The sequence below is a fragment of the Gopherus flavomarginatus genome, chromosome 3 (genome assembly GCF_025201925.1).
Source record: "Gopherus flavomarginatus isolate rGopFla2 chromosome 3, rGopFla2.mat.asm, whole genome shotgun sequence".
Taxonomy (NCBI): domain Eukaryota; kingdom Metazoa; phylum Chordata; order Testudines; family Testudinidae; genus Gopherus; species Gopherus flavomarginatus.
Genome location: NC_066619.1, coordinates 282,883,232 through 282,897,117, shown reverse-complemented (window position 1 = coordinate 282,897,117; position 13,886 = coordinate 282,883,232). Strand labels below are relative to the sequence as shown.

Genomic DNA, 13,886 nt, shown 5'->3' with positions numbered 1-13,886 from the left:
GGAACCTAAGAACCATGTCCAGTTATGATGCTTGCAAAAATTATTAAGCTTTTCGCTTACATAGCATTTTTTACCTTCCCAAAGCTTGACAAATTACAGGTATGGGGCATGATTACAAGTAAAGGGTTTTCAGATCACTATAAACTCCTCTGACTTATTACAATTGTTGGAGCTGGAATATTTGGAAAAAAAATAGATTTTAAAATATACCTGTAGTCTCTCAATTCCTATCAATGTTCCCTGGCTGTGTCTGTCTTGTTTAGGAAAACCAGCTGATACTAATTGTACTTTACATATTACCACAGTGAACAGCGGCCAGATATCCATACTGGGTAAATAAACTCTAACAACAGGATTCTGATTGTTGAAAAAGAACAATTCTTGCTTAGCCTTCAGAAGATCAATTAAGCATATAGCAATCAAAATAAAAGGCAGAAAGAAGGTTTGCTTTGGCAAGTATACTGAGAACAAGATAAAAATAAACCAAAATCACAGAGGGATAAAAAAAATAAATCTAGGTTTCTTACCAGTAACTAGAATCCTTTAAACATATTGCTTCCTCAGAACCACACTCTTGGAAGTGTATGCCGTGCTGCATCGATCCAACAGTCTTTAAAATAGTTAGCTTAGCTCTATATATGTGCTCAGTGGGGGTAAAGACCACCTCTGTCTAAAGAGTCATGTCTACCCTCCCTCCTCTATTCTTGTCCAGAACACAGGAAGCAAGTGTATGTCTGTGGAGGCAATATATTTGCAGAATATCCTAGAAAAACTACATAAATCAGTGATGGAAGAAACCTGTTAAATCTGCGACTTCATCCCCTTCTTCCTCAGCCAATGCAGGATTATTGCCTAAAGTACATTCTCTAGTTTGTTTTTAAATGGCTAATTTATCTGGAGATTGGGTGGGTGAAGAAATAAGTTCCTGGACCTGGTATAGTTTTCCTTGCCCAAAGTTACATTGTGCATCAGTGGATGGAGAGGGAACAGGTTCCAGGACCAAAAGCTTTAGACATGGGTCCCTACAGTTAATAGAATTAATCTACATTGAGGCACTTAAATAAGTGACCTGATTTGCAGAGATGCTGAGAAGTGGCAGCTCCTGCTGACCTCATTTGGGAGCTGCAGGAGTCCAGCACATCTGAAAATCAGATCACTTCTTTAGACACCTAACTTCGGTCACCCAATTTGAACATTTTGACCTATATCTCCTGTCTGGCTCTTAGGTGCTCATTTGGCCTCCCTTACCATGGTATCGGAGTGCATCGCAGTCTTAAATGTCCTTATCCTCACTTTCTCTGTGAGGTAGTGAAATGCGAGCTTCCCCATTGTGTGGATGGGGAACTAAGGTGCAGAGAGACAAAGGCTCAGCTCCTCAAAGGCATTTAGGCTCCTAACTTCCAGAAGGTAGGAGCTTAAAAACCTTTGCGAAGCTGGGCCAAAGTGATTTGTCCCAGGTCCCAGAGGAAGCCTGTGGTAGTGGAAGGAAGTGAGCTCAGATCCTAGGCTAGCACTCTAACCATATAGCCATCCTTCCCAGTCGCAATCTCAAACCATTAGACCAGTATTGCCTCTGAATGAAAATCTTGTTTATTGTCAGTAGAATTTGTTCATGGAAGCTGACAAACACCATCAGGCCTGATTCTCCTGTCACTTCTAGTGATGAAAAGCAGGAGTAACTCCAGACATCACCTGAGTGCAATAGGATAAGCAAGCGCCAAACCAACCCCTTTTCCCTAAGAAAACAAGTTTAATTGATCTGCAGAAAAGATGACAGCCTCCTAAAGAAATGCACAGCAAGGAGGCCAGATTGAAACAGAGCTCAAAAAAAAAGTGACCACCTATGGCACTGGATGTGTAAACAAAAGTCACAGGACCAATAAATGAGTCAAGCAGAAAGGAACTAGATTTGTAAGAATTAACAAGGCAGCGCAAACCAGTAAATGCCACTTGCGGTAATGGGGAAACGCTTGTTTATAAAGCATTACAGAGCTTTTGGGTTAATTGCTAAAAACACGGGGCCAAATTCTGTTGTAAGTTACACCCCTGCAACCTGATCTGGTCATACAGGCGTCACTGAGAGCAGAACCTAGCCCACCGTGGTTAGATAAAGACAAAGGGTATTTAAACTATGGAAAACATGACCTCAAATCAACTGACTTGTCATGACCTTTCTGTACTGATTCCCTCCCTCCCCATCACTAGCTCTCCTCCTGTCACCTGCACACTGCAAACATGGAAGGGACTCACTTTAATTAATACAAGGTCTCTGTAGACCACTGGAGATAATGGCACTTGTTTTCAGGTCATCTAGTCTTAATAGGCTCACACTGGGAGGTGATTTGCTGCTAATTGACAGCAGAGATCAGTTAATGAGGTCTAAGGCCTTAGAATCCCAGGGAACAAAAATTAAAGCTCTATCTAAATCATTTTTTGTTTAACAGATAGATGTGGAATACCTGTTTCAGAACCTTTACTTTGGTTATTAACCTAGTCGCTTACCAGATAAAATCACTGCATCTGTAAAAAGTCTCATCTCCGCACAGCAGGAGGATCTCACTCAGTTCAAAACTGCCCTAAAAGGAAGGGAGCTCCAAGTGAATGAGACTACTTTTACTCAAACTGATAGGGCCAGGTACTGTATAACAATAACACTATATAAGCAAACAAAGTAAAAACTGGCCTGAAAGATGTGTTGTTCAGATTATAATTCCAACAGGATGGGCTAACTGGACTGAAATGATTTAGGATTAATAATAAATATGAATGTTACATTTATACTTACAGTGCAAATATCTGTGAGAGGCCACAGTGCCTTGTGATGTATCATTATGACAAATGAGATCAGCCAGGATGCCCCTGCTAACAATCCACAGATGTGGCTGTTATGGGCTAGGGCTGAGCTTTGTCAGTGGAGGGTCCCTCATCTGGAATCCACTTTTTCTGCTGATATGAGAGCTACTGACATTCAGGAAATGGTGAAAGACTCGTATCTTCTCCCAGGCTTTTGCCTGCTCTGTGTGCGCACCTGGGGGGCTAATAGGTAGTATGTGTTGGGGGGAAAGGTCTGGGGTGGGAGGTAACTGCTTGAGGAAATATTGAAGAAACTAGGAGAAATTCAGCAGTTACATAAATTGTGGTGGAAGTTGTATGTAGAATGTAAGTGGTAAAGCAGAGTAACGTGGCAATCAGGAATTGTACAAAATGAGTGTAATTTACAACTAAGCCCTAGTCTACACTACAGAGTTAGGGTGTTGTAAGGCAGCTTACCTCAGCCTAACTCTGTAAGTGTCTACACTAAAATGGAGCTCCCACCGATGTAAATCGCCCACTACACCGACTTAATAACTCTACCTCCATGAGAGGCATGGTGCTTAAATTGATGTAGTTAGGTAGACGGAGTGTCTGTGGAGACACTGTGTTACTTACATCGACTGTTGCTGCCTCTCAGAAGCTGTCTCTCAATGGCCACACTTACAGTGAAATTGGTGTAAGCGCTCCTGGTTAGGATGCGCGCCAACACAAGGAGTATAGTGTGGACATGCAAAAGCAATTGAATTACTGCAGAGCCTGTAAGTTGGTATAACTTAAGACGACTTAATTTTGTAGTGTAGACTTGCCCTAACACAAGGGTGTCAGATAAAGATATATACTTTCAGTCCAAACAATCTCAAAACATTCGACAAACTCTACATTCAATCTTGCTGTCCTTACTCAGGTAGCATTGCTGACTTCATAGGTCTGAGCATTTTATTTATAGACAACACCAGAGAAACATCCACTGCTGCTGTGAAGGGCAGTAGCCTACTGGCAACTGCAGGAAAGTGAGAGATGGGGGACATTTTGGCCAAGATAACCCGGCAAATCCCTGCTCTTACAAAAGTTGCCAGGGGATCTTTAATGTCCAGGCAGAGCAAACAGAACACCTTCATTTTTAAGGCCATATTTGAAAGCCCACCTTGAAAAGAAGAATGGCTGAGTCAACACTGGAAATGCATCTACTCTACACAGATGATGAACAGCTGAATTGAACTTGTGCTTCCAGGAAGTCTAAGAATTTAAACTTGATCGTTACACCACTAAGCCATAAACTTAGGGATGTAAACTTGTCCGGGCTTGTCTTCACTGCTGAGTTAACCTAAGTTACAACTTGAATAATGCCCATAACAAAAATCCCACCGCCACACAAAAACCCTTAACTCAAGTGCAGTGGTGCTTTTAATCTGAGTTGGCCAACACATCGAGCCTAACCCAGGAGTGGGCAAACATTTTGGGTGGAGGGCAATGTCTGGGTGGCGAAATTGTATGCAGGGCTGGGGCAGGGGATTGGGGTGCAGGAGGGAGTGTGGGGTGTGGGAGGGGGTGTGGGGTGTAGGAAGGAGATCAGGGCAAGGGTTGGGGCAGAGGAGAGGTGTAGAGTGTATGAGGGGGCTGAAGGAAGAGGGTTGGGGTGCAGGAGGGGTGCGCAGTGCAGGCAGCAGGTTTAGGGTAGGGAGTTGGGGGGCGGGGTGCAGGAGGGGTTTAAGCTTCGGGGTGGCAGCGGCATGCACCGGGGTCAGGGCAGGCTCCCTGCATGCTTGTCCTGTCCCCAGCCCCGCGCTGCTCCAGGAAGCGCTGCGGCCCCTGGGGGAGGGGAGGCGGAGGGCTTCATGTGCGCTGGCCTTGCCGCGCCTCCTGGTACCTCCCCTGAAGCTCCCACTGGCAGTGGTTCCCCATTCCTGGCCAATGGGAGCTGCGGGGGGTTGCTGGAGGCTAGGGCCCGGGGGCCACAGGGACTTTGGGCTGGCCACTGCTGAGAGCGGCACGGGGCCTGCGGCGCCATGGGGGGCAATCCCGCGGGCCGGATCCAAAGCCCTGAGGGGCCAGATCCGGCCCGTGGGCCGTAGTTTGCCCATCCCTGGGCTACCCTCAAGTTAGCAGAACTCATCAGCTACTAACACAACCAATCTGTGCAGCTAATACAATCATTCTATGCAGCTCAAGTGCCATTATACACTGGGGGAATTAACTTGTGTGTAAATAACTCTATTTAACTTTTCAGTGAAGACATAACCTTGACTTCTACTACACAGGGCTACGGCCACGGCTAGACTAGCAAGCTTACAGAAGCACAGCTGTACCGATGCAGGGGCACCACTGTAAGATCACTCATGTACTGCTCTATGCCAATGGGAGAGAGCTCTCCCGCTGACATAATAAAACTGCTTCAACAAGCAAGCAGTAGCTATGACGGCGGGAGACACTCTCCCACTGACATAGAGCTGTGCATTCTACCACTTACGCCAGCAAAACGTATGTCACTCAGGGGTATGAGTGGCATAAATTTTGCTGACAAAAGTGGTAATGTAGTCATAGCCTTAGTAGGGCGCAATGCCTTGGTGGTGCAAAGGCTGGGTGCCTATGGACAGGGAGCCCTAAGTGTTAACAACCTTTTCTTGATATCTAATCTAGGTTATGTCTATTAAAGTAAAGCCATTTGCCATTTCAAACAAACCATCTCTCAAAAAATACAAAATTAATATGGGGGAGAAGTTATTTCTTTAGAGGAGAGAAATATAAACTGTTACCCACTGCAATTGAGACAGCACTTATGACAGCTCCCAAGTAGCCCTGGATGAACTTGGATGTTGGAGAAGGCTTTGGAAAGGAAAGAAAAAGAAAACAATTTCAACACAGAATTCTGGTTATGAAAATAATTCTGAATTATTATTATTACTACTACTATTTTAAAAATGTTTGGTTTTGTCACAGCTGCTGGGTTCTATGTGGCCCTATTAGCTAGTGGGATTGCCAAAACAGCAGGAGTTACAGCCTGATGGAGTAGGTTCAAGCAGGTAGGAGTAGGTTCCACCCCTGGGAGAATGTGGAGGTCTTCCAGAGGATACGTCAACTCATCCAGATCAGTGTTTTTCAATCTGGGGGTCATGGGATGCATTTAGGAGGGTCACAAGGGCAGGGCTGGTGTTTGGGGCGGCAAACAGGGCAATGCCACAGTGGGCCCTGCAAAGGTAAGTTATATGCTTCAGTCTGAGCCCCACTGGGCAGCTGGGGCTGACGCATGTAACTTACCTTTGCGGGCCCCCTGTGGTTTTTAAGTGAAGTGAAACTTGGAATACGCAGGACAAATCAGACTCCTGAAAAGGATAGAGTATTCTGGAAATGTTGAAAACCAGTGGGTTAAAGCAGTGGTTCACAACCAGGGGTACGCGTACCACTAGGGGCTCACAGATGTCTTTACGGGGTATGTCAACTCATCTATATATTTGCCTAGTTTTACAACAGGCTACAGAAAAAGCACTAGCTAAGTCAGCACAAACTTAAATTTCAGACAGACAGTGACTTGTTTATACTGCTCTATATACGATACACTGAAATGTAAGAACAATATTTATATTCCAATTGGTTTATTTTATAACTACAGTATATGGTAAAAATGAGAAAGTCAGCAATTTTCAGTAAGAGTGTGGCTGTGACACTTTTGTATTTTTATGTCTCATTTTGTAAGCAAGTAGTTTTTAAGTGAGGTGAAACTTGAGGTATGCAAGAAAAAAATCAGACTTCTTAAAGGGATATAGTAGTTTGGAAAGGTTGAGAGCCACTGACTTCAAGGACTTGGAAAATTATTTATTTAGCACCAGAAATTTACTATTTGTCCTGGAAATATTACACGTAAATGCGATTTGGCAAAGTGGCAGAACCATTCACACACAAACGTACATTATGAACCCAAAGCTGTCTGATTTAACTATAGCTCTTTGAAAGGTTATCTTGACCTGACAATTTCTTTTAGCTTTTAATGAGAATCTATTGCATGTAAGTCCGATGGCTTCTAATTCAGCTTCATACCTGGAGCTCTCAGACATCATGAGAAGTGATACAACAACATAAAAGTTTGGGGGGATGGGGTGCAAAAGAAAGACTCAGAGTAAGAACACTTTAGTTCTGCAACTGCACTGAGAGGAACACCCCGGGATACTAACAATATGGGGGAACGACTTGTCCCCCGCCTCCCACTAGGGGTTGTATATTTAATCGTGGAGTCCTCTTTTGTCATCAGAAAAGCCAACTATTGATCATATTTTCTCTTTATTATGTTAAATTATGTCACTTCTTACCAATCAAGACTATCAACCGGGCAAATGGCAGTTGCAGCAGACAAAGATCTGGAAGAAAAACTGACTCATCTCCCCAAATTAGTGGGTGTCAAGTGTACTGGAGAAGAGAGAAGCTTGGTGTCTGGAAGAGGCCCAGAATCCCCACTTTTAAATGCTCATGAAAATGAGAGCATTGGATACAAAGGGCACGCCTGTACAGCTCCTGTGCTAGCTTTATCTAACAAATTCTGCCAGTGCATCTGTAAAGAAGAAGGATGGACTCTAGGACCCTGCAGAACTCCTCTATGCAGTCACCCTGATTTCAAATGCTTGAAACCTGTCCGAAGGTGTAGACTGAATACAGAGGAATCACACTAGCAGATGGTTCTTATTAGCACTAACCAGCAAGTACCAGAAGGAACCAGACTCTAGAGCTGAGAGGTCCTGCCTTGGGGACTGGTTTTACGTCTGGCTGAGGTTATTTGAGTTACCAATAAAGTTAACCCCCTAGGAAGGAGCTAAATAAGGATTACATACAGCATGCATATATTCTACCAAGCAGAATAGGAACTACACCTGCTTATATCACCTAAATCCAGACCAGCAATAGCCCTGCTATTCTGGAACAATACCCCTGGTTTTGGTACTTTGAGAATTTGAACAAAGGATAACCAGGGACTAGACTGAAAACACAAACTCAGTCTACTTATTATCTAAGACAATTTAATAGTGAAGGCTCCATAGGAGAAAGGCCAATCCATAAACCTGCTGTGGCACCTACCCTGCAGTTCCTGTTAAAGTCCAAGATTCAGGAATTACGCTTTCAGTGTCAAAAGAGATCAGACTTACTGTAGATACTACCTATGTAGCATCTCCTCACCTTAGTTGCATTTCGGTTTGCATAGTTGACACATGCGTTGTGGCTCTGATTCAACCACTAAAAAGGACACAAAAGGAAATAAGAGATACAAACAACTGTTTTAAAAAAGAGAATGTATCTATGGTACTACTGCTGCTGCAAAAACCAAAACTCCTCCCCACTCCCCAAACATGATACAGAAAAGTCCATTTTATCCAATTATACCTCCCACTGGGTCACGGAAGCTTTGTGATATCAAGGAGAATACTGTTATATGTCTGTGAAAGTACATGGGTAACAGAGAGGAAAACTAAATGCAGAAATGTGCGTTATCCACTCTACGCACACATACACACTCACACAAACAACTGCCACCCCTGCACACTTCTAATGCTTTGTGCACACTTGGGGTACGTCCACACTACCCGCCAGATCGGCAGGTAGCAATCTATCTATTGGGGATTGATTTATCGTGTCTTGTCTAGACGTGATAAATCAATCCCCGAAACGGGCTCCCGTCGACTCCGGATCTCCACCAGGGCGAGAGGCGGAAGCGGAGTCGACGGGGAGCCGCGGCCATCGATCCCGCGCCGTGAGGACGGGAGGTAAGTCAAAATAAGATACGTCAACTTTAGCTACGCTATTCTCGTAGCTGAAGTTGCGAATCTTACATCGACAGCCCTGCCCCACCTTGTGTAGACCACGCCTTGGAGTCCAATGCACTCCCCTTTTAAGCCCAGGGGTGGCTTTTAATTGACATCACTGGATAATGAATCTGGTACTCCGACTACAGTATTAGCTACAGTAAAGTTTAAAAGGGACACTGTCAGATAGTTTAAAAAAAAACTAAATTTAGGGTCTAAATAAAAGTTTTACAAAATCTATTAACAGGAATATTTTCATGATACTTATGAAAACCCAGTAAAAACAGTGGGTGAGCTCAGACTTAAATGTCCTATTACAGCTATCCCAGAACAACAGCCTTGTGCTATTCCTATTATTTATTACTGGTACTACAGTAGCCTCTAGAGGTTCCAACAGGGATCAGGGTCCCATTGTGCTAGGTGCGGTACATACACATAGTGAGATAGTCTCCCCAACTGGTGTTATGTTGAAGAGTGGCTGTTTAATCCCTTTAGGGGCTGTCCCCAAAAGAAAGACAAATAGGCTGGTCTCCCCCACTTGTCTGGAGGTAGGTGGGGGGGAAATCTCAGTTTGGTATCCTCCACTGTCACCATTTTGTTACATTGCACCCCACTCCTGGCCCTGCGGTAGACATCCCAGTGTCTTCGACCCTCCCCTTTTCACTAGCATTAAATACACACAGACACGGACACACACTAAAACTAGAAAATAAACACACACCCTAAATTAAAACAGTACAATTGTGATAAAAACTGATCTAAAGCTGGAAAGATCAAACCTTCTTTAAAATTATTTTCATAAATGATAGCATCATTGAAGGGTTACAGAACATGGCAATTTTAACATTAAATATTCTTCTTCCTGCTCTGGTCCATGACATTCCTTATAGAAAGTTGCAGGATATTATAGGCCCTAGGAGCCAGTCTTTAAGACCCTCATTAAACTCAGTGGTTCTCAAACTGGGGGTTCATGGGAGGCTGGTCTGGGGATCATGAAAGAATCTACTGTACCATTTTAGGGATATGGACTGGATGATCTAATTGGTATTTCCACCTCTGACTTCTAGGATAGGATTTACTCCCATGGAAGTGTGTCAGCAACAGTACTGGCAACTGGAGAAGAGTAGCGCCGTGCTTTTGAACTGAAGTGCTTTATCCACAGCAGCTGTGAATGAAAAGAACTACGGTTCCCCACCCCACTCCCAAAGCAGGTGCCACATGTAATGTGCTTCAATGTAAGAGTAGGATACAACTGGTTCCTCTCCAGCTAATGGCCAGAACCTGAGAGGAGAGAAAGAAGAAAGGGGGGAGACAGTCACCGAGTGGTTAAATGTGGGGAGGGCATAGGCACAGAAAGACCAAATTAGGTAAAAGCAGTAGTGATGGTCCACAAGCATGTTCTTCCTATTGATCCCAGAACTTTCACATAAAGGAATACATGGGGCCACCAAAATTTGCCTTTTATGCTAAAAAAAAAAATGATTTGTGAGAATTTTGTTTGGCAATAGGTGCTGGGAATTTGTTCTGGTTTCCAAGTGAGTCTTTATAAAGCTCCACTAATCCAACTTCACTGAAGTGGTCCATCAAGCAGAGCTAGAGAAACTTCTGTAACAGTCCTCAGCCAGGCAGAATTGGGTTTCACTGAGAACCCAATACTCACCCCTGCTTGGGTCACCATCCCACAACTCCACTCCAGTTACCGACCAGAATCTCAGCTAAGAAATATAAAACTGGGACAAGTTTTGTCCCATTCCCTTCCTACCTTAAGCAGTCTTTAGAGTGGGGATGGATCAGTGCCCTGCTATCCACTCCCTGGCTCTGCTGTCTTCTGAGATGGCTGGTTGATACACTTCTGGACTCTTCAGGAGGGGGCTCGCTGGCCCACTCCCCCTGTCTGCAAAGTTCAGTGGGGGTGGCAATGGTAGCAGGGCCACTCCCCCCACATCCAGGAGAGATCTACTGGAGGGAGGGCATTCTGAACACTCCCTCATTCAGCAAAAATGGGACTCAAAGGCTGAGAGGGTCCCACTCATGTTGCTCCAATGACTGCTTACCTCAGTCTGGGGCCTGACATGCCCTGGACTGCAACATGCGTACTCAAGGTGCTGTGGTTAAAGTATGTCAGTGCAGGCGCACAGGGCTGCTCTCCTCCAGCTGCTGGTCAGAACCTGAGAAATGATACCGAAAGGAGAGAAGAAGGGAAAGAAACAGAAAGGAGTCAGAAAAGGTGGAAAGGAGAGGGAAAAGAGAATTGGAAAGATGGAAGGGAATGGGGTCAGAGGAAGAAGGGAGGGAGGGAACACGGATGGAGGGGCAAAATCGTTCTCTCTCTGAGAAGTCTGGTAACCTCATATTTTCCGCACCACAAATTAAGTTGGCATCTGAAGTTTGAGCGAAGCACTTCCAAAATGATCCTCTCCTGTTAACACTGTGATCTGGGGCAATTTGGTCTAACAGTGGGTCCAGCAGGCCATCTGAACCAGAAAAAGTTTGAGAACCACTGAAGCAGTCTCCCAAGTGTGCTCCAAGTTGGGTTGAAGGTTATGTTCCTTTTCTTTGCTGCGAGCCGGGTTTGCATCTGATCACAGTTTGTCAAGCAGTTAGAATTCTACATTTCGCATGTCAAATTCTACCTCTACATAAGCACACGTAACTCCCAGTGAAGTCTAGGCTGTTCTACTATTGGCCTGGGACTTGACATTTGTATATTCTGTTAACCAATTTCTCTTGGATTATGCTCCTGTGAGGAGTTGATTTTTTTTTTTTTTTTTAGAATACTCTTTCCAGGTCCAAACAAGGATTCCGACACCCTAATTTACACTGAGTAAATGCATTCTTCTTAGCGTATGCCAGGCGTCTCATTGACGGCAGTGGGGCTAAGCACATGAGTAAGAGTAGCATAATCAAGTGTCTGATCCTGCACTACTGAAATCAATGGGAGTTTTGTCACTGACTTCAGCAGGCACCGGATTGAACTCTAGTTCTTAGGCATCATGACAGTGGGAGAGGTGAACAACTCTAGACATTTCCAGCCACAATGCTTCTTAAAGTTGTATATTGCACAAGATGCAGCTTCAGCATCCGAACTATGTGGCCATAACTTACCTTGTTGAATTTAAATACAGCCACAAGTTACTAGGATATGCTTATGTTTTCTGTTGACTGCACCTTTCCAAAGTCCTAGATAGTCTGCATTATGCCTTGATCTTCCATGGCTAGCACAACATTTTATAGCACTATTTACTTTGAAGGCAATAAACAAAGATTTTTAAGAACAGTTTGAATAAGTCTTATTATTTCAATTATTCAGAATTGTTTATTTGGGATAACATTTACTATGGCTCAAATTCACACACACACACCGCCCCCCTCCCCCCTTAAATAGCTTTGTACAAAGAAACCGCACTGGGCTAATTGCAGAAACATTAGCCAAGCCCCCATTCAGAATGCAGAACTGGCACAGAGCCCAGCTCTCAGCTGATGCCCATGCAGCAAATGTGGAGTCTTCTGCATATATGCTCTGCTGCCACCACTGAAGTTCCACTGTCTTGGGGACCTTCTGAAGCTGGAGAGCCCTGTGAATTTCACTAAGAGAATATGCAGTGCTGTTGCAGCTGTGTCAGTCCCAGAGCATTAGAGAGACAGAGGTGGGGAAGATAATATCTTTAATTGGACCAACTTCTGTTGGTGAGAGAGACAAGCTTTTAATCCACACACAGCTCTTTTATTCTAAGAGCTCTGTGGAGCTTGAAAGTTTGTCCCTCTCACCACAGAAGTTGGTCCAAAAAAGGGTATTACCTCACCCCTCTCTCGTCTCTCTAACAGAATACGCCCTTTTCAAGGTATGTAAAGGCTGGAACCTAAATGACTTGACAGAATGTCTTCAAAACAGCAGAGGTGAGAGCATCAAGGGCCTAATTCTCCATGGCTTTGCACCTTGTGTCATCATTTACACCTGAGCAAAGTGGGTGTAAAGCAATACCATTTGGATTTAGCACCATTTTGCACCTCCTTTACGCAGGTGAAAATGATAACACAGTGTGCAGGGCAGTGGAGAATCAGCCCCCTGGGTTTATTTGCAGCATACTCCAGTCCTACCAAAAATTTCCAATGAGATCCAGCCATACTGTCTTCTCATGAACTAAGATGCTCTTGATGCAGAAAGGTAAATATGCCTTAGTCACGCTGTCATTTTTTGGATCTATGTTGGAGATGTAATTTAATTATGCTTTTATTTTGTCAGATAAGTCCATAGACAATGTGCCATGGCAGAAGATTGTTACCTGCCAAAAAACAGTGGACGCCAGTGTCTGGTTTGGCAGGAGAAGACCAACAACCTACAAGAGAGAGGAACAATTAAAAAAAAAAAAAAGGCATAATGAATAAACTGTCAGTCTGTTCGTGGTGTCTTCCTACGTATTAAGCACACTGAGATGCTTTCCACTCACCTGTTCATGTGTGGATGAGGGGCAACAGGTGGAGAATATATCAGCTCCGTCAGGGTTTACGATGTAGCCCAGTATCATACAAAGGAGCAGGATTAAGAAAGGGGATGGAAATCTAGAAAGCAGGATTCTCTTTCCAACTCTGTCACTGACCTTCCCTCTTAACCTCTCTGTAACTCAGTTTCTCCATCTGTAAAATGGGGATGGTTGTACTGCCCACCCTCACATGGAAGAGTCTTAATTACTTTTGCAACATGCTTTGAGATCCTTGGATGGAACTTGGTACAGAAGGACAAAGTATTAGAAACTGTATTATTCTGAGGACTAATACTCTATTGGGACTTCCACAGTTTGCTAATCAACTACTTTACACAAGTACCCTCTGGAATAGAACTTAAATATGTTTCAGAGAAATTCACAAATCATTTCTCATTGGTTGGCTGGGGGTTGGAAAGGTTTTTATTTTTCTTTGATGCGTTTATTGTTTCAACTTTTGGAAGTGCAGCTCCTCTAGCAAATGTCGAAAAGAGATCAGATTTTAATGTTGGAAAACAGGGAACTACCACCTAGCAGTTCAAGTGCTCTTAGTTGGGACCAATTGTTTTAATGATCACGAGTTTAGATACCTCACACCCACAGTTACAAAGACCCTAGAGGTCCAAATTTGGGCCAGGTGTTCCGTCCCATGTTCACTCAGCCAATAGGAGTGGGGATATTGGGCCTCACATGGGTAAGTAGAACTCCACCACAGAGGTCCTTTGGGGCCATCTGCCTGTCCCAAATCAGGATAAAGGAGGAGGGTTGGGCGTGGGGCTAGCAACTCCACCCCGTAAAAAATCAACCT

General features: G+C 44.1%; 1 protein-coding gene across 5 annotated transcripts in view; it reads right to left on the bottom strand.

The window, feature by feature from the left end:
• Positions 1 to 13,886, bottom strand: part of SFXN5 (sideroflexin 5) — a 176,150-nt gene that overhangs the window by 102,535 nt on the left and 59,729 nt on the right. For all 5 annotated transcript variants that reach the window (XM_050943416.1, XM_050943415.1, XM_050943417.1 and 2 more), the window contains 3 exons: positions 12,881 to 12,934; positions 7,975 to 8,031; positions 5,572 to 5,637 (listed from right to left, as the gene is read on the bottom strand). In XM_050943416.1, coding sequence (XP_050799373.1) covers positions 5,572 to 5,637; positions 7,975 to 8,031; positions 12,881 to 12,934 — 177 coding nt within the window. The remainder of the gene's footprint in view (positions 1 to 5,571; positions 5,638 to 7,974; positions 8,032 to 12,880; positions 12,935 to 13,886) is intronic.